This window comes from Microplitis mediator, chromosome 3 (genome assembly GCF_029852145.1).
Source record: "Microplitis mediator isolate UGA2020A chromosome 3, iyMicMedi2.1, whole genome shotgun sequence".
Taxonomy (NCBI): domain Eukaryota; kingdom Metazoa; phylum Arthropoda; class Insecta; order Hymenoptera; family Braconidae; genus Microplitis; species Microplitis mediator.
In genome coordinates this window covers 22,285,196-22,305,213 of record NC_079971.1, presented here as the reverse complement: position 1 = coordinate 22,305,213, position 20,018 = coordinate 22,285,196, and the positions used below count along the sequence as shown (strand labels likewise).

At 33.2% G+C, this 20,018-nt stretch overlaps 6 protein-coding genes across 8 annotated transcripts; 2 read left to right on the top strand and 4 right to left on the bottom strand.

Annotated features, from left to right (window-relative positions):
* Positions 1 to 1,607: 1,607 nt before the first annotated feature.
* On the bottom strand, positions 1,608 to 2,109 carry LOC130665252 (histone H2A). Its single transcript, XM_057465577.1, has one exon. It carries the CDS (start codon positions 2,068 to 2,070, stop codon positions 1,693 to 1,695), a length of 378 nt encoding a protein of 125 aa, XP_057321560.1. The 5' UTR covers positions 2,071 to 2,109; the 3' UTR covers positions 1,608 to 1,692.
* Positions 2,110 to 2,420: 311 nt separating this feature from the next.
* On the top strand, positions 2,421 to 3,050 carry LOC130665253 (histone H2B-like). The gene has a single exon (XM_057465578.1). The coding sequence runs from the start codon at positions 2,450 to 2,452 to the stop codon at positions 2,822 to 2,824; it is 375 nt and encodes a 124-aa protein (XP_057321561.1). The 5' UTR covers positions 2,421 to 2,449; the 3' UTR covers positions 2,825 to 3,050.
* Positions 3,051 to 4,538: 1,488 nt separating this feature from the next.
* On the bottom strand, positions 4,539 to 6,052 carry LOC130665249 (histone H3). The gene has a single exon (XM_057465573.1). It carries the CDS (start codon positions 6,016 to 6,018, stop codon positions 5,608 to 5,610), a length of 411 nt encoding a protein of 136 aa, XP_057321556.1. The 5' UTR covers positions 6,019 to 6,052; the 3' UTR covers positions 4,539 to 5,607.
* A 260-nt stretch (positions 6,053 to 6,312) lies between these two features.
* On the top strand, positions 6,313 to 6,814 carry LOC130665255 (histone H4). Its single transcript, XM_057465580.1, has one exon. The coding sequence runs from the start codon at positions 6,345 to 6,347 to the stop codon at positions 6,654 to 6,656; it is 312 nt and encodes a 103-aa protein (XP_057321563.1). The 5' UTR covers positions 6,313 to 6,344; the 3' UTR covers positions 6,657 to 6,814.
* A 1,298-nt stretch (positions 6,815 to 8,112) lies between these two features.
* Positions 8,113 to 9,199, bottom strand: LOC130665246 (histone H1-like). The gene has a single exon (XM_057465571.1). The coding sequence runs from the start codon at positions 9,139 to 9,141 to the stop codon at positions 8,470 to 8,472; it is 672 nt and encodes a 223-aa protein (XP_057321554.1). The 5' UTR covers positions 9,142 to 9,199; the 3' UTR covers positions 8,113 to 8,469.
* A 6,256-nt stretch (positions 9,200 to 15,455) lies between these two features.
* On the bottom strand, positions 15,456 to 19,695 carry LOC130665244 (uncharacterized). Of its 3 annotated transcripts, none has more exons than XM_057465568.1 (6): positions 19,476 to 19,628; positions 19,156 to 19,404; positions 17,855 to 17,982; positions 16,848 to 17,038; positions 16,039 to 16,312; positions 15,456 to 15,973 (listed from the first exon to the last, which is right to left on the bottom strand). In XM_057465568.1, the coding sequence occupies exons 2-6, from the start codon at positions 19,392 to 19,394 to the stop codon at positions 15,723 to 15,725; spliced, it is 1,083 nt and encodes a 360-aa protein (XP_057321551.1). In that variant the 5' UTR covers positions 19,395 to 19,404; positions 19,476 to 19,628; the 3' UTR covers positions 15,456 to 15,722. The 3 variants fall into 3 exon arrangements, with proteins under 3 accessions (XP_057321551.1, XP_057321552.1, XP_057321553.1); XM_057465569.1 differs by having other exon boundaries at positions 15,457 to 15,973; positions 19,577 to 19,695; XM_057465570.1 differs by having other exon boundaries at positions 15,458 to 15,973; positions 16,075 to 16,312; positions 19,476 to 19,627.
* Positions 19,696 to 20,018: the final 323 nt, after the last annotated feature.

Here is a 20,018-nt window from a genome sequence, read left to right as displayed (position 1 = left end):
CTCATCCATTCCTATAGAGATTTTATAAGAATGAATGAGTTCTATGAGAAGTGCTATAGTTAAGTATAGGGCCTTGTATATACAGCTATAAGAATCTATCGGATTTATTAAGCAGGGTAGACTACACAAAATATTTTACCTTAGGTTATCAGAACTTATAACCTATGAGCGATTTAAAATTATGTTTTATATTATTTATTACCCTTAATATAAGTTTAGCAATACTATAGACAAAAGATGAACTAGCATCAGCTTGTCGCCTGAAATGTAAAAAAATATCCTTTCTTTAAGCAAGGACCTCTATGTCTACATTATAAACCTCATATTCACCTATATTTATATTACTATCCTGAAACCTTCATCATTATACTTCAATGCAGCCTTCCGAAACCTACTCAATCAATCCCATGTCCCCCACTAATTATACAGGCTTCTAAACTTTCAATAGAAATTCCATGTCTTCCACTCATTGTACAGGCAACTGAACTTACAGACTTAATCCGATATTCCCCACTTAATATCCCCTACTCCATGATGCAGGCCCCAAATCTACATTATCTACTCCCCACCCCCACCAAGATGCCCCCACTGTCTCATAAAGTTCCCGGCCACAGACAATACAACTAGCGCCACCTCTAGACGGTCGGTATGGAAGGTACCGGAGCTCATGTATATCAACGGTGGTATTGCAGATTTCTGTTGCTTTGGTAGTCTCCCCCCTCTTACCGACATCAGTAAATAACAATTGCTGGCTTAACAGGGGTCATCAGATGTTTTCGGCTGAATTTTTTTTTTCAGAAACAAAACCTCTAAATATAAACTACAGACCTTACATTGATGCACTATTGTCTAATCTAGCGGAGTGCGCTTTAAGATTTTAATAATATTCGTTTATTTACGAGAAAAACTCGGCCTGAACTTCCATTCACTACCTAAAGGCAACGAAAATAGTACCGTTCGTTAATTTGTTCAATAGAGAAAAATGGGCGAACCCCTCTCAATAACGCTCTATTCCATCTACATGAATTTATGAAATCATATTCAACAGACTCATTCCCGATTGAGAACTCCTATTGACAGTGTAAACAAATTAATCTCTAACGGTAGTAAATCCGATGAATTTGATATACTATAATTTTTGTACATAAATATTGAACATTACGAGCGATGAAAAGTTATATATTCAAGAGGGGTTTGTCCATTTTTCCCTACCAGTAGTGGATAGAAGTTCAGGCAGAGTTTTTTTCTTAAATAAACGAATTTTATTAGGATATTTGAGCGCACTTCGCTAGATTAGACAGTAGTGTATCAATGTGTAGTCTGTAATATATATTCAGAGGTTTTGTTTCCAAAAAAAAATCAGCTGAAAATATCTGATGACCCTGTTAAGAATAATTGTATAATAGTGATGGGTTGAGTTTGGGGAAAAGTAAAAGTGACTGGAGACAGGATTTTGAATTTAATTTGAATCCACTAATGATCCACTACAATGCATTTACAATAGATTATGTTGAATCCCAAGTCAAAGATAATTCATGACTTAGTTGATAAAAACTTTATTGATGTCACAGGTCAATGTAATGAGAGATCAATTTGATTGATAATAAAACTTAAATAAGATTCTTTCGTTTTAAAAAATTTGGTGGCCCTGAAAAGGGCCGTTTTGTTTTTTTATTTGAATTGATGTTCAATTTAAGAGCTGCTTTTTTCGGTTTTCTTGGGCAACAAGACAGCTTGGATGTTGGGTAAGACTCCACCTTGAGCGATGGTGACTCCTGAGAGAAGTTTGTTTAACTCCTCGTCGTTACGGATGGCCAATTGGAGATGACGTGGGATGATACGAGTCTTCTTGTTGTCACGAGCAGCGTTGCCTGCCAACTCGAGAACTTCAGCGGCCAAGTATTCCATGACAGCTGCGAGGTAGACTGGAGCACCAGCACCAACACGTTCTGCGTAATTTCCTTTACGCAACATACGATGGATACGACCGACTGGGAACTGGAGTCCAGCACGGCTTGAACGGGTCTTTGACTTTCCCTTTACTTTGCCTCCTTTACCGCGACCAGACATGATAATAAGTTTTTAGGTTAAAAAACGAGAAACAAGTGAGCAGAGCGAACTCTAGGTATGTAATACAAGATGGCGCCGAAAAAACGAGGGTTATCAACTTTTCATCGGGATCTGCGACCCAATCCGGAACGAGTTTCTATCCCTTCCACCACCTCTGCGCTTTCATTGGCTCGCAGGTCCCGATTTTATTACTATTGTTATTATTTTTAAACCGTCGGTACCAGCGCGCCAATAAGATTACGTTCATCCCCTCTACTTACTTTTACGCAATTCCATTGGCTTCGCAGTTACCGATTCAAAAGTTATGCTATCACCTCGAAAAAGAAATTTTTGGCACAGTCCGACTACTCTCTAATAGTCAATCTATCGCTCCTTCATCATGCCTCCGAAAGCAAGTGGTAAAGCCGTCAAGAAGTCTGGTAAAGCCCAGAAAAACATCACCAAGAGTGACAAGAAAGGACGCAAGAAGAAGCGTAAGGAAAGTTACGCTATCTACATCTACAAAGTATTGAAACAAGTTCATCCAGACACTGGAGTCTCCAGTAAAGCCATGAGCATCATGAACAGTTTCGTCAACGACATCTTCGAGCGTATCGCTGCCGAAGCTTCAAGACTTGCGCACTACAACAAGAGGTCAACTATCACCTCCCGGGAGATTCAAACTGCTGTTCGTCTTCTGCTTCCTGGTGAATTGGCCAAGCACGCCGTCTCTGAAGGAACCAAAGCTGTCACCAAATACACCAGCTCCAAATAAATTACCTTATCTAAATCATTAAACCAAACGGCCCTTTTCAGGGCCACCAAATTTCTCAAAACGTATATTCCTCTTCAGTTTAGAATCGATATCTGGTCAAAAATATTAACTACGCTAATATATTATTGACATCATGGAATTATTTATAAATACATTAACTTTTGATTTATTTATAAATTATTCCAACTATACACTATTAATGGGGCATTCCATGTCAAATCAACCGTATCAGGCGTTTTGAGCACCTGACAAAATATCCCCATGAAAAGAAAGCAAACATAGTGAAAAAAACTGACACAAAACTGGGGATATTTTGTCAGGTGCTCAAAACGCATGGAACCAAATCGACCACACTTGACATCAACCCTTTTCGAATTTTCTGAAATTTATGTATCTTTCTCTGCACTATTGGAAACAATTTTCAGAATTTTTTCACTCAACCAAAAAAAAGTTACGAGTTATTTAAAAAAAATAGCTTTTTCTTTGTTAAATAACCATAACTTTTTTGATAATTGACTCAAGATCCTTTAAATTGAAATCCTTTTTTCCAGTGTATATTTTAATAGAATAGTGTATTTTAATATAATATATTTTTTTTTTTTCAAATTTCCTGTTGTGCAGATGACAAAGGACCATTTTGTTTTGCCCCACCTTTCCCTGCATTTTTTTTACACAAAATTATTCACTTTTAGGGAGTTCCGGAATTCTTCGTTATGTGCAGTGCAAACACCGAAGAAATGTATGCTGCAGTCCGGGATTGTATCATACAAAAAATGCCCAGTATTCGAGCTTCGTTGAAAACTGTTGTCTGCGATTTCAACGAAGCTCTGGTGAACGCGACTCGAAAATCAATAAAGCAGGTGGAAATTCGAGGCTCATGGTTTCATTTCATGAAAGTAAGATTAAAATTATTAAATCACACCTTCAAAACTACCCCTATTGCAGTGATAGGATGAATTTTACTGCATCGATAGAATAAGCTCTCAAATAACACAGAAAGAAAGGATTTTTTGGAGCTGGACTGTTCCATTGCTCCCGAGCAACCGGTGGAACAGCGCAATAGCTGTAATGACTTATACCGCTGAGCATGATAAGCACCACAGCGAAAGCATACTAACGTTCGTTAGATATTTGAAAAAAAATTGCCTACCATTCCTGGGTACTTCGTTTCTTGACGAAGCCGCTTATGCGGTCAACATCTCAGAGAATTTCCGTATTCACATGATTCGCCAGCTTGGAGACCATGAAGAATACTACAAATTTCTTGGTAAGAAATATATAGAGTAGGGTGTGTCATTTTTGAGCAACTTTTTTTTTTCACCGCAATAACAGCTTCGATACTTAAAGGAAGGTAAAATGAGATGCCTGTTGGAATGAGAGCCCTTGATATTATTATTAATTATGTAGTTTTGGAAAAAAAAATACAAAAAAATTATTCAATGCTTCTTTTAATTTTTGATTTAACTTTATGGAAAAATAATGAAATCTTTTCAATGATTGTCACTTGTAATTATTGTTTTTATTTTTCTTACTCGAATTTTGAAGTTTTCTAAATCTGTTGAAAAATTTTTAGAAAGGTATAACGAAAAACAAACATTTAAAAAAAAATAGAAAGAAAAAAATGCCACTGACAATTTCAGGAAATTTGCTGTTTAACAAAAAAAAACTATTTCTTTTAAACAACTCGTAACTTTTTTTTGGTTGGCTACATATATTTGAAAAAATTCTGAAAATTGTTTCCAATACTGCAGAGAAAGATACATAAATTTCAGAACAATCGAAAAGGGTCGGTGTCAAAAGTGATCGATTTGGCATGGAATGCCCCATACATAAATATTTAGTAAATATAGATGTCCAAATACGTGATCGGGTAGGTCTTTTACCTTATAGTTCTTTAAATATTGCAATTTTATTAAGAAGTTAGTGGAACCTTTAACTTCAAGACCAACCATCCCATAGTAATGTTCTATTTTGCCCACAGGTATTTTACAACAAATTTTTATATTCGAAATTTGTTATTAAATACATTGTTCATAATTAAGCATATAATTATATGGTTCATAGCTCGCTGCCTTTATTAATTCATCTATTGTATACCGTATTTCTATTTTTCATGATTTTATTAAATTACGTGCAAACATATGTTATTTACATAATTATGCACGAAAAACCGTCATAGGTATTTATTCATTATTTCATATAATTGATTATGAGCCATTTTCTATATATAGTTATTTTTTACCCGGATAATAACGAATTTGGTGAAGTTAGTGATGAAACAGGCTCATAAAATTTGAGAAACACGAAACCTGTCAAATGTACATGTTACACCTGGAATGATAAATAAATAACAATTCTGAAATTCAAATTCATGTTTATGTCGTTCAAGTACTAGAGTATTGAGACTAATAAAATTTTTCAGTAGACTAATCTATAAAAATAATTATTAATAATTAATAAGGAATGTTTCCTACAACAGTTAGCCGTGGATTCTGATTCCTTTGGTCAAGTAATTTTCAATGTCATTGAGAATACGGGATAAGGGGGAGTATAACAATTAAGTTACCTGAGCTCTTGAAACAATTGCACTGGTACAATTATGGAGTGTTCAATTGAAAAAAAACGTGTATCATATTTTTGGGAAATTAGGTTAAATATAGTAATTAAATTCTAAATTGTAATTAGCAATATAAATCAGAAACGAGTTAAATTTTCTTAATTTGAAAAATTTGATGGCCCTGAAAAGGGCCGTTTGGTTTGTAAGTTTTGGATGTTGAGATAACTTAAGCACGTTCTCCTCGAATACGACGAGCCAATTGGATGTCCTTTGGCATGATGGTGACACGCTTGGCGTGGATGGCGCAGAGGTTGGTGTCTTCGAAGAGACCAACTAAGTAGGCTTCGCTGGCTTCCTGGAGAGCCATCACAGCTGAGCTCTGGAATCGGAGGTCAGTCTTGAAATCTTGGGCGATTTCACGAACCAGACGTTGGAATGGAAGTTTACGGATGAGAAGTTCCGTGCTCTTCTGGTAGCGACGAATTTCACGGAGAGCTACTGTGCCGGGACGGTAACGATGAGGTTTCTTGACTCCTCCGGTGGCTGGCGCACTCTTACGAGCGGCTTTGGTAGCCAGTTGTTTGCGTGGAGCCTTTCCACCAGTCGACTTACGAGCAGTTTGCTTGGTACGAGCCATTGCAAGGTAGCGAGAGACTTAATGTAGCGATACGTTCAAGAGATTCAGGCGAATTAAAAAAATGGCGCCCGTTTTTGCCTTTTTGTCAACTTTCTCGCCGCGTGGCGCGTTCTGATTCGTTTATTTTTGGTAGAGGGGGATAATTTAACGAACGTTTCTGTGATTGGTCCAAATTCAAAGGTGGGAGAAAAATTCACCGTTTCGTTGCAATCGAGCAGAGAGGGAAATCGTAAGAAAGTGGTTAAATACGGCCATTTTGGGTTGCAGAGTCATTATTTTAACGACTCTCGTCGAGTGAACGTATCCGTACTCTTAAATTTCCGAAAATGACTGGTCGTGGTAAAGGAGGAAAAGGATTAGGAAAAGGAGGAGCCAAGCGCCATCGTAAGGTTCTTCGTGATAACATCCAAGGTATCACTAAACCAGCGATCCGTCGTCTGGCTCGTCGTGGTGGAGTTAAACGTATCTCCGGTCTTATCTACGAAGAGACCCGTGGAGTTCTCAAAGTCTTCCTTGAAAATGTGATTCGTGACGCAGTCACCTACACCGAGCACGCCAAGCGCAAGACCGTCACTGCCATGGACGTTGTCTACGCTCTAAAACGTCAAGGCCGTACTCTTTACGGTTTTGGAGGTTAATTTCATCATTCGACTCAGCAAAATCAATCAAACCAAACGGCCCTTTTCAGGGCCACCAAATTTTTCACACGTAAAAAATAATTCAAGTTGCAATCTAAGTTTCCTATAAATTTAATTTAATGAAAATTTATCAGTTCCTAAATTTCCTTAAGAGACTGTACCAGGTGATTTTCAAATGAACCGTTTTCACAGGTAAAGACCCAAGTTATTAAACAAAATATGTCATTCGATGCGTAAACTTATTATTTATCGAATGAAATAGTTCTCGTTCGGAAATTGCAGTTTATATCTGAGAACGGCTCATTTGAAATTTCCAGTTGCTACTGTAAGTGCAACAAGGACAGTTCCGTTCGTTCACATGTGTGTGAGAAAAGAATAGATGGCACATCCTCTTAATTTCATCATCACAATCCAACTACTCGGTCCTAACGCTTATGATACATTAACCAGCTGGTGCCCCGTATTAAAATATATCTTCTCTCATTTCGACTTTCAGTAATGGTCCCTAGTAGCCAACAATTTAAGTTCTTATTGATAAATCGAACATTACGTTGTCCTTTGTTAGAAAAATTGATTGACCTTTAGCATGTTATTAATACCTGTGACTCCCTACAGCGTAAATATGTAATATCTACGTCAGAGCCCTGATAAATATTGGTGTTACCAACTATTAAAAAATAACCGAATATAATTACGTTATCTGACTTATCAATTCTAACATATGCAAGTACTCCAACTTCTATACTCTACTAATTCTTTGATGATAACAATTACTGGTGTCTTATTTTCTCACTACTTTCAAATTTACTGGAGCAGATTTATTTTTCTCTGGGCATGAATTTATCTGTCGTAAAATATTTAGTGTTAGAAAGTCATGTAAGTGAATTTCAAATGAACCGTTTTCATCGATAAAGACCTCAATCATTTAATAAATTGTTTCCCGTCCAGAAATTTTAATTTATATCTGAGCGGCTCATTTGAAATTTTCATTTGCTCATGCAAGTGAAAAGAGAGTCAATGGCATATCTTAAATATGAAGTGAAATAGGATTTCATGGCAGGAATAAAATTGTAATTCTCATATAAATAAAAATTATGACAAATCAAAATTCCGAATTCAGGTAATGAGTCTAAGGAGATTAGTAACTCAGTTAAACTTTACATAGCGGGCATTGTAATGTTCAATGAGCTTATGTACTAATTGTAATTGTTAAGGATTCAACAAAGGAATATTATGGGTTAGAGGTGGGTAGTTCCGGGAACATTCCGGATTGAACCTGGAACGTTTCCGGAGCGAAAAGGAACTAGTTCCTGGAATCATATCCGTGGAACTATTTAACGATTTTAATTCTCATGAAGGTTCAGTATTTAGAACGTAGACATACAAAATATTCTATTATACACAACATTATGCTATGCGACTCATGTGTTTAAGGCGCATTCAGGGCGAACTACATTATTTTATACTAAATAGAGAATGAATTATGATGGTATTCAACTCAAAGTTTCATAAGAAATCATCAACCAAAAATTATTCTGCTGCTTTACTGTTTGTTGGTGATGACGGCAGTGATGGACAAAAAAGAACTAGTGAGTATACTAAAGTGAATTTTTAGGAACGATCGGATACGTATCCGACAAAAGACATAGTTCATGGAACTATACAGGTCCGGAACTACCCACCTCTATTATGGGTTATCGATATCTTAAACTACGTTGAAATAAACTCGAAGAGTATTTTACGTTTTGAAAAATTTGTTTGGCCCTGAAAAGGGCCGTTTTTTTTTAAATATTTATGTAGATGGATTAAAAATTTATTTTCTGACTGCAGGTGCTTTCCTAGCTGCAGCTTTAGGTGCTTTTGGTGCAGCAACTTTTTTAGGTTTAGGTGATTTAGGCTTAGCCGTTGGACCTTTGACCGCTTTCTTGGCCTTTGGTGCAGTGGATTTAGGTTTAGCTGGTGCTTTAGCAGCTACTGGTTTTTTTGCTGCAGCTGGTTTCTTAACTGCAGCTTTTTTAGGAGCAGCAGCTTTTTTGGCTGAAGATTTGGCTTCACCAGGAGTTTTCTTGGCTGCTGGTTTCTTGGCCGCTGCAGGTTTCTTCGGTGCAGCTTTTTTCACACTAGTTGCCTTTGGTTTAGATGCAGCTTTTTCGACTGCAAGTTTGAATGATCCAGAAGCACCTTTTCCTTTGGTTTGGACCAGGGTTCCCTTGGTGACGGCTCCCTTCAAGAATTTCTTGATGAACGGCGCTTGTTTTTCAACGTCGACCTTGTAGGTTGCAGCGATGTACTTCTTGATGGCCTGAAGAGATGATCCTCCACGTTCACCAAGAGTTTTGATGGCAGCTTTAACCATATCAGCAGTGCTTGGATGGGTTGGCTTAGCCGATGGTTTTCTAGCTTTCGCTGCTGCTTTTTTAGGAGCGTCGACCTTGGCAACGGTCTTCTCTTCAACGGGAGCGGGAGACACAGATGTTTCAGTCATCGTGACAAAATTAATCGTGTATTACTTTTTACGAAAACGGATAAAGAGTTTCAATAAACTGACGTTACTGATAGTGGCGCTGCCGACCAACTCACATTAATCCCCCACTTTCGCGCGGACCATGGAGAAAGACTGCGGCATTTATCACCAAAATCGTGCCACAAGTTTTTACGCAACAGTGTCCAGTCCTCATATTTATTTAAACTTTTTAAATTAAAGCCATATATATTTATTATTTTAATTCATTTTTCCTTTTAACAAAATGTTTAATAATTGTTTTTAAAAACTCATATTCCTCATAAATTTACAAGATGATAAAAATATTCGATATTTAACCCAGGCAATATGCCTCTAAGCCTCATGTATGTTGCACTAATTACCTAAATTAACAATAATCCAAATGTGCAATTATTGTAAAAATATTTTAAAAAGATACTTAAATGTTTATTGAAGCCATAGAAACTTTGAAATCCGTTAATTAAAATTTTTATGGATAAAATATTAATTTTTATACCCGAGTGTTCCGAGCAAACTTAACGTCGGATTGCAAAGAGTCTCTATTAAACAATCCGAGTGATATTTCATCCCTATAAAATTTTATTTCAGACTAAATGAAAATTAAATAATTTTACAACTTAACGCGAATAATTTTTTTTTTAGAAAAAAATTCTATTCAGACCCAGTACGCGTCATACATTTCATGATCTCATATATCTAGATTCGAATAGACTTGTACTTAATGAATTACTTCAATGTATTGTAAAATTAACTAAGAAATTTTAATATTGCCCTCAGTTTGCATATTCAAATTTTCATCAGCTAAAAATTTTTTTAAATTTTAAAGGCGGCAATAAATAAATTTATGAACGTATGTAATAAGTTTTCAAAATTCGTTATTTTAGTCATTAAATTTGAAAATGTCTACTACTAAGAGGCTTACTAAGCCTAATAATGACCCAAATTAACTTCAGTGGAGAGTCAACAGACCCCCGGCGTGTCTAGTCATAAATTATCGGATTCTCTTTTATTATTATTGAACGAGAGATCATTATTAACCTTCACTAAATATCAGAGTATGCCTAAGCCGCTCCAAGGGACTCTGGTACAGGGTAATTAGATATGATTACATGTAATTAGGTATGATGATACCTACTCAGGGATGTCAGGTAACTGTTTAATGACATGAAAGTTAAACTACATCTTAACTAATTTTTATTGATGAGCCAGGATGATGCGGTTTCTGTCCCTTATTAAAAGAAACGACTTAAAACGATTAGAAAAAAAAAATTTTAATTACTTTCTAATGCTTTCAAATACTTTGAATACTTTTGAATCACCCTACTTATGGGATTTTAATACTTCCTAATTGTATGATTAATGACGATTACAAATGTTTTAATCGTTTTAAATCATAAATTGATGAATAAAGAGGATTGAAATTTTTAATCGTTCAAATCGTCATGAATCATTTTTAATTTTCATGTGGGACCAGAAATTGCAGTATAATTTGACGATAAAAGTCTAGGATTGAAAATTTCAAATCGTCATGAATTGTTTTTAATCCCTTATTAAAAGAAATGATTTAGGGGAGAGGGGGTAGAGTGGGCCCCTTAAGGAAAATAATTATAATATTGTAACGAATGTGAAACTGATCTTTTAAATATTTGAATAGCTAAAAAACAAATGCCTTCTTCTCTTGTTTTATAGATGCGCGATTAAAGTCAGTCTTATTTTGACAGTTTAACAGCAAACATTGTATCTCAATAAACTATATATTGCTCTTGCTTTCTTTTACTGCTGTTAATTGTGGTGTTATTATTTCTAATATAAGTGTGTTATCATTGTAGTGTATAAGTGATATTAATTTAAGATACCAACCATTACAATTTGGTGTCAGAAGTGCGCGTAACCTTCGTGTGTATTTACAAATATAAAATAAAAATAGCTGTATTGCGACGTGACGGGAATGGCAAAGATTTAAAACGACCGTGTTTTTGATATTAAAAAAAAAAGACGTGAATTCAGTGATTAATTAAATGAGTTTAGTGAAAACATATTTTTTTTAAATTTGTGATAAAGTGCGCGTGTGAATTTAAATAAATTTAGTGATGAATTAAATTAAAATTAAATTTTTATCTGGACTATATAATACCTCAAGTATTTTATCAAGTCAATAAATAAGTTTTATAGGGATAAATAGGAAAATTTTGTGAAACTGCTGAGATTATTATCATGAGTTAAATTAAAAAAAAAAAAAAGAAAAGTCGATATTAACGGAAATAATTTTATTTATTTACTTCAATGCGATTGGGAGGGTCCTTATGAAATTGAAAATAGGCTAAATAATGTAGTTTATAGAATCGGGAAAATTCCCAACGGGAAATATAAAATCGTGCATGTAAATCGTCTTGCGCCGTATTTTGTGATCAATAAGAAAAAATAAAAGAGAAGTCCGGCTGAGACCCTGAACGATCTCAGTGTAGACGTTGTAAAGGGTTCCCGGGATTCTGTAGTCAATTAGTAAGTCTAGGATATCTTGCAAACTGATAGAATTGGAGATGTCTGAACGACTACTAAAGACTGGTATAGTCCTTAGGAGAAGTCTGACAGTGGACCCTGAATAACCACACTGTAGACGTTGTTGAAGAGTTCCCGAGATTCTGAAAGAAGTCTGGCTGAGGGCTCCGAACGATCTCGGTGGTAACGTTGTTCGAGGGATTCCCGGGATTCTATAAGGACTGGAATGTTCTAAGTTCGGTTATTAGCTTGAGGGAAGTCCGTCTGAGGACCCTGAACGATTAGTCGTTGTAAGGGGTTCTCGGGATTCTTGGGCCTTTGATGAGAGACTGGATATTTCTTTTGGTTTAAGTGAGCTCAGCTCAAATCAAAAGTTTGAATTCTTAGGACTTATCACTGGTCAACAGTATCCTGACTGGAGCTTTGGGATCCATCCGGAGTTGGCATAGTCAACATTTCTCTTAAGTAGTGCACGACTTCTGGGAGATAGGTGGATACCCTGGAGAGTTTCCGAGGAACTTTTAGGGGGAAAATTGAAATTCGTTGCAACGTGTATTATTCAGTAATCATTGATGTGTTAGCTCGAGATAACATATCGGCATATGAGCTGAATGGACCGAGCGGTAGAACATTGAGCATTTAAGATCGAAAAAGTAACAAATTGATCACACTAAAAGTTTATAATGAACAACTGATAAATAATAGAATGTAATGATGAAATATGTTTAAATATGAAATTTAATAAAATGTTGGAGATACTCGTTTTGTTTTTTTTTTTTTTCTATTATGTGCAGATAATATTTCCAATTTCATTGGGGAAGGAGAGAAGGAGTCCATTCCTAGTCCTTCAAGGAGGAGAGGAAGGAGTTCCTGTTCCCATCCCATACCTGATCCCATTCCCATTGAAGGTCAATTCGATCAAGAGGAGGGTTACATTTTTGATTTTATTTATTTTGATTCGTTGAATAGGAAAATAGAGTCACGTGCACTGATTAACTTCTTAGCAGAATATTTTATTTTTTTTATTATTAATAATTCTTAGCTCAATTAAACTATAGACTATTTTTTTATTTTTTTATTATCTTTGCGTTAGCCTACAGGGTTGTTTTTGGGTTATGGTGTTTTTTTCCCTGTAGGGTGATAGATAGGGTGTGTTGGGACCATAGCGGAATCGAACGAAGATTGTAAATAGTTTTAATTTCAATTAAGTTCGATTCTTCCAACACAAATTTTATCGGGACGATAATTTTATTGAGAAGGGGGTAGTGTAACGAATGTGAAACTGATCTTTTAAATATTTGAATAGCTAGAAAACAAATGCCTTCTTCTCTTGTTTTATAGATGCGCGATTAAAGTCAGTCTTATTTTGACAGTTTAACAGCAAACATTGTATCTCAATAAACTATATATTGCTCTTGCTTTCTTTTACTGCTGTTAATTGTGGTGTTATTATTTCTAATATAAGTGTGTTATCATTGTAGTGTATAAGTGATATTAATTTAAAATACCAACCACTACAATATCATTAATTTTTTTACGCGTTTACTTGTTTTTAGACCCTTGATACTTATTTCACTTCATTATGCTGCGTCCATTAAAATTAGGGGCAAAGTGGGCCCTTCAAAAAATTTCGGATTTGATATTTTTTATTCTTTACACGTGTCATATTTGCAAATAACTATAAAACAATTGTATTTTAATAATATAAAAGTCATTTTAATAGTCTGCTGCGATATAACTTTAAAACGTAATTTTATTGTCTTTAAATTTCTTAATAAATTATATTTAATGAACAGTTCTAGTGGTCTATTTTAGCCCTCATTATATAAGAAATTTCGGTAAGCTTATTATCCGTCCGAATATATTGGCGTATAGAAATTTTTAAGGGGCCTAGTTTGCCCTCTCCTCTCCTAAAACAATTAAGAAAGAGAATTTTTAAATACTTTTTAATGCTTTTGAATACTTTTGAATCGGTCTTCTTGTGGGCATTTAACATTGCAAATTGTTTCAAATCGTTTTTTTTAATTAGGGATGTTCATGTAGGACCAGAAATTGCAATATTATTTTACGATTAAAGACGATTTATGACGATTTAAAATTTCAAATGACATTCCAAACTCCATATTTCGAATTCTGAGATACAACATTGTATTCAAATTCGATATATAATTATTATGATTATTCTTTATTAATCATGCCAAGATTCAACTTAAACTAACGAGAGAAGAGCGCTTTTAGAAGTTTACTCAAATGAAATTTTCCTTATATCTACACGGAAAAAAAAAATAGGTGCTACAACAAACAAAATCCTGTGGTAGTAACAGGACACAATCCTGTTGCAGCAACAGGATTTTCATGTTGTAGCGACAGGAAACATCCTGTGGTAGCAACAGGACAAAATTCTGTTGCAGCAACAGGACACATTCTGCTTCCACAGAAAAAATCCTGTTGCTACAACAGGATTTTGTCCTGTTACTACCACAGGATTTTGTTTGTTGCAGCACCTATTTTTTTTTCCGTGTAGATTTAATAAATAATCATATATTCTATTTCTGAACACCTCAATAATACTGGATTGAATTATTTCTAGTGGTAGTTCTTGCCAAAGACGAATAGCTGAGACAACAACATATTATGAGTTTTCATAACATACTGTGGCAAAATTTAGGATCTTAAACGAAATCTGGTTTTTCTTTGCGGCTAATCTTTCGGATCTCCGACCGTCTACATCTTCAATAAACAGTTCACGCAAATAATGAGGCTTCCCTACTTTAAGGAGCTTATAAAAATAACAAGCTAGGTAGTAAACTCTTCAGAGTTTGACTGATAACCATCCAAGATTGCGGCGATACGGAGGAATATGGTCGTCTTTCTCAGGTTAAAAATGGATCTGGTAGCATTAGTTATTGAACGTTGGAGCTCGAGGTCATCTGAGGTCACGTGTGGGATTGAAAAAAATTCAAATGAATTGACAGTTTTTAATCTTTCTGAATTTCCCTCAATACCAAAATAGTTCCATATTTCCAATTATGAATTGAATTGAAATAAATTAAAATGAATTGACATTTTCCAATCTTTCTGAATCCTTCTCAATACCAAAATAGTTCCATATTTTGGATCGAGTGTAGGATTGAAAAGAATTGAAAGAAATTGAGAATTTTTAATTTTTCTGAATCTTTCTCAATACTAAAATAGTTCCATATTTCGAGTAATGACTTAAATTTAAATAAATTAAAATGAATTCACATTTTCGAATTTTCTGAATCTTTTTCTGAAATGCTGAAAGATCGAATTCTTTTCAATACTTTTATATTCCATTATAAGAATTAGAAAGTATTCAAATGGTCGAAATTTCAATTCCATTTAATATTTTTCAAAATCTCAGTATGGATTGAACAGAATTTAAATAATTATCAATACGTTTCAATGAGTATTTTTAATCAGAGTCGCCTGGTTCTTTTGTAATTCATCAATTATCCATAAATTCTAAAATTTATTTAAAAACAGGCACCTTAATACTAAACAACCTTCAGGTTATTTTGGGCCCTGATACCGGCTGTCTAATAATTTTTTCACTCCTGGGCACTGACCTTGGAGACTAAAAGAGGATCATCCTCATCGTTGAAGACTAAAGAGCTGGAGAAATCGGAATCAGTTTAATCAAAATTATAAATTCTCAAAATTTAACAGTTTAAAAAAAAATTTTCTTGTTCTCTTGATAATATAGACAATAATTTATTTAATTATTTTTAATAATTATTTATTTAAAGTGTAAAAATTGACAATTGTCATCGTACATAAAAATAATTCACCATTATTTTGAAAACAAAAGTAAAACATAAAAAAAAAAGTCAGTAATTAAAATCGTCAATTACATTTTGTAAAAATTATAAAAGATGTAAATAATGTACAATTACTTAAGCTATTAAATAAAATTTAAATAGTGATGATTAATGAACAATGATAATAACGATTAATTCAATTAAATTAACCACAGACAGAAATAAATTTTCTTATAATATTAATAATAATTATAAGTAAGTAATAATTATTATAATTATAAATTACGATAATCTTGAGTCAGTCGCAGCACCAGACCCACGAATAGCTCGCGGTACCGAATTTAATAACAGTCCAGCTCCAGGTCCTCCGCTATTATTATCACGCGGTTTATAATTACGTGAGTTTATTTCTTGCCGTTGATTTTGTGATGGTAGCGGCTGTAATTGTTGAGGTTGTTGGAGTTGATTACCCGGTACTTGTATCAATATTCCATGTAAATCATCATTTTTTTGTTTGTTATCGTTATCATTGTCTAAAATATTAAAAAAGATATATTTGAAATTAAATAATCAATCAGATATAAATTATATATTTTACCAATTTTATTACGAAAATCAGTTATTATCCGAAGACCTTTTAAATTTTCTTGCATTTCAAGAAGCAGTTGCTGTCCCAATTGTTGAGCGTAAAACTTCTGCAAGTCGCCAGACAGCGGCATAAAATTTTGATTTGTCAAGTCTGTTATTAATAACAATAACGCTCGTGATCGTGAGCTTATGTTACGGGTTACCAGAACTTCTCGTGCGTAAATAAATAATTCTGACAGACCGCTCACTGCTCTCAGTTGTAACATTCGTCCGTTCATTGATATCTTAAATAAATAAATAAATAAATAAATAAATAATTTAATTTAATTTGAATTTAACAAAAAGAAAAACTAAAAATATTCACATGTAGAAAATTTAAAAAACTATGGGTGCAATTTTTTGAAATATAATTTTTTTTTTTTAATTTATCGTTTTTAAAAAAATCCAAAAATTATTAGACGTCAGTTAATTTCAGTATCATAAAAAATTACAGTCGTTGTCAATTAGGATTTGAACGAAATTTTTTGAATGAATTTTAGTCACCAAAATTTGAAAGTTCGAATTATAATTTTGACATTAAGATTTTACTGAAATTTATTTATCAAATTTCGTTAAGCTTCTAATTGATAACAACTGTAAGTAATTTTGTATCAAATTTATATCTCAGTGGAATTTTAACTACTTGGTTTTTTTTTTCAATTAAAGCTTTAATTTTTTTTTTCAATTATTTAATAAAATTTCAATGAGTTTATTACAGCTAAAGGTCATTGAATATTTTTAAAAATATGGAGGGTATTGTTTAAGATTTAGATTTATTACCTCGGTCGCTGCTAATTCGATTTCCTCTTCACCGGCTATTTCTAATAACATTTTTAAACAGACTATTAGAGGTAATTCTAATACTTTTGGTGGTACTGCATTGCCGTATCTTATCCGATGATATGCTTCGCCGAGAATAAATACAAGATTTAAAAAATGCTGGCGATTTTTTTTCAACATTTCCATACGATCTAAAAAAAAATTACAATTTTAATATTGTCAAGAAATAAAGATTCTGAAAGTTTCAGACTCCAGTCGCTTTTAACTCTAAAGTAAAAAAATAAATAGTAAAATTGAATCGTTTATTTGAGAAACCCCATAAGTCAAGAAAAAAAAATTTTTCAGGAAACACAAAAAACATTTTTTTGGAAAAACTTGACATTAAAATAATAAATAAATAATTGAATACAATAATGTTGGCGCCTCTGAAAAAGATTCCAACAAGAAAAATTTAATTTTTTAACTGAAACTACTTGAAAAAATTATTTAAAGTTGATTGACTTATGGGGTTTCTCAACCAAACGGAAAAAAAAATTATAAAATCATTGTTTTTTCAAATGTTTCCACTTAAATCATCTATTACACGGATAAAATAAAGTATTAAATATGTATTTGAACTCTGAAACTCAGAAATTACAAAAAATTATAATTAATTTAAACATTTTAATTATTCATATAACAGTCAACAATAAAACAACATTTGAAATTAATTTCCCAAAAAAGCGCGAATTTTAAATAAAAAAAAAAAAAATTATTTCTGTAAAACTAAAACTGCATGTTTATTTGAGTCATTGACTTATGGAGTTTCTCAATTAAATAAAATTGCTATCACCCCGTTAATTTCTTTTTAAACGCTGATTTGATGCATATTTTGATTGATTTCTATGGAGGGACATCCAAAGAACCCAAAAATGCAAAAAACCCAATTTCGTAAAAAACATGACTTAGGGGTTTCTCAAATAAACGATTCAATTATTTTTCCAAAATTAATGAATATTTCTATTTACCTTCATAATAAGGTTGAAGACATCCCAAAAACGGCGCGGTAACATTTGATGAATTCGAAAACGCTAATACCAATTTCATTGCGAAAACTCGATCTTTGATGGCTTTCTTACACGCCTTTTCTAAATGCCTGAAAAAAATTATTTATTATTACAATCTAGTTAAATAATAAATGATTATATAGTATCTTGTGACAGGGGATGAAACAAAACGATTTCAGACCAGGGTGAAGTTGGCTGCTAGAACCGTTGGTGAGGGCTGACATCACCCGCAGTCTGAAATTGTATTTCGTTCTGAGTTACACTCAGAAAAATTTAAATGATAACGACTGCAAGATAATAATTATTACTACTGATGTATAGTGAAAGATATTATCGATACTTGCAATTATTATCATACGATATATTAATAGCTAGTGTTTTTGTAGCAATTATTAATATATTGATCTAGCATTCGGAATGACAACTTTTACCATCGTGTGTTTTCCATATTAACATATACATTTAAAATTACAGTAATTGTATGATTTATGTGCGTAGCATAAAAAATACGAATTTCACCACGATCTGACGATAATCATTACCATAAAATTTTTAGCGTGTACTCTACCAAAAGAATTCATGTAGGATTGCATGGGGATCCATAGGAATTAATATGGGAGTGTATAGATTTAGATAAAAATCCACATAGGAAACTTTGAGTACTCGGATTCCCATGTAGGAGCTTCACATATGAAACTGTGGGTACTTGGATTCCCATATAGGAAGTTGGACTTATGGATTTCTTTGTCGGAAATTCATATAGGAATCCGGCATATCTTTTCGATCCCTATCGAAAAAAATCCATGTAGGATTGCATGGGAATTCATAGGAATCCATAAATAGAAGTATGGATTTATTTAAGAATCTATAGGAATTAATATAGGAGTGTATGGATTTATATAAGAATCCATGGGTATCTTTCCCATACAGGAAATCCACATAGGAAACTGTGAGTACCTGGATTCCTATATAAGAACTTGACATATGAATTTCTTTGTCGGAAATTTATACAGGAATCTGGGTTTGTATATAAGTAATTTCTATAGAATCCGGGGTATCTAAATTTCTATGTCTATCGTCTATTGATACACGTACATGAATAAAAGAACAGATTAATGTTCTTATAGGAAAACACATGGGGATTAATACAAAAACCCCATGGGGGATCATAGGAATCTAGGCTGGATTTCCATATGGATTTTTTTTATAGGATAGTTCATAGATATTATTTTTGGAATGAAGTAAAATAATCAGAATCTTACTGCATATCATCTGGTGATGTATTGACTGTTATTAAATTAGCAACCGGACTCTGGGGACTCTTGATACCGGCAACATCATTGATGTCAAGTGTATTGATTCGCTCTATCCAGTCATCATTCTCATCATTCTCATTGTCATTGTCATTTACGTTCTGTACTGGATCCAACTGTTTACCAGGTCGTCGTCCATTGTCCTGCGGGTTTTTACCCCAACCTCTACCTCTTCCAATTGACGTCATTTTTGTCAAACTGAAAATAAAAACAAAAATAATAATTTTTTATTCATCATATCTAATTATTCAACTCAATCATCACAGTACCAATATTGCAATTATTCAAAACAATGTTTTTTAAACGTCAAAACACTTATTTATAAATAAAACGTATGATAAATATTTAAAAATTCAAAATTGTAACTCACTTATTTTTGTTTATTTTTAATAATAATATTTTTCTTTCAAATTTTTTACAACAAACCCACGTTAGAACCTCAGTAAATTTATTTCATTGCATATCTATGCTTCATAACCTCAAAAAACTGGATTACAATCCGCCATTTCTGATTTTAGAAACCGCGGGAAATTCAAACTTCAAAAACTACCTGACATTTACAATAAAATATAAATCGTATATTTTAAATACATAATTAGTAATAAAATACTAATATTTATATATAGACATCATTGATATATATAAATATATAAATATCAATTCATATTTTTATATGAAAAATATATAAACAATTTAAAAACGCAGAAACTAGAACGCAGTCTGCGCAGTGACAGAAAATTTGAACCAATGGCCAGCGCAAGTTGAGGGGAAATTTCATGCGATTGGTTGATATATTTTATATATATATGATT

Excerpts from the sequence above, each read along its gene's own strand:
- LOC130665252 (XM_057465577.1), bottom strand. The coding sequence starts at position 2,070 with ATGTCTGGTCGCGGTAAAGGAGGCAAAGTAAAGGGAAAGTCAAAGACC.
- LOC130665253 (XM_057465578.1), top strand. The coding sequence starts at position 2,450 with ATGCCTCCGAAAGCAAGTGGTAAAGCCGTCAAGAAGTCTGGTAAAGCC.
- LOC130665249 (XM_057465573.1), bottom strand. The coding sequence starts at position 6,018 with ATGGCTCGTACCAAGCAAACTGCTCGTAAGTCGACTGGTGGAAAGGCT.
- LOC130665255 (XM_057465580.1), top strand. The coding sequence starts at position 6,345 with ATGACTGGTCGTGGTAAAGGAGGAAAAGGATTAGGAAAAGGAGGAGCC.
- LOC130665246 (XM_057465571.1), bottom strand. The coding sequence starts at position 9,141 with ATGACTGAAACATCTGTGTCTCCCGCTCCCGTTGAAGAGAAGACCGTT.
- LOC130665244 (XM_057465569.1), bottom strand. The coding sequence starts at position 19,394 with ATGACGTCAATTGGAAGAGGTAGAGGTTGGGGTAAAAACCCGCAGGAC. Across the intron at positions 17,039-17,854 it reads TCTTCAACCTTATTATGAAG|ATCGTATGGAAATGTTGAAA; the intron begins GTAAATAGAAAT and ends ATTTTTTTTTAG. Across the intron at positions 15,974-16,038 it reads TGATTTTCGTAATAAAATTG|ACAATGATAACGATAACAAA; the intron begins GTAAAATATATA and ends TTAATATTTTAG.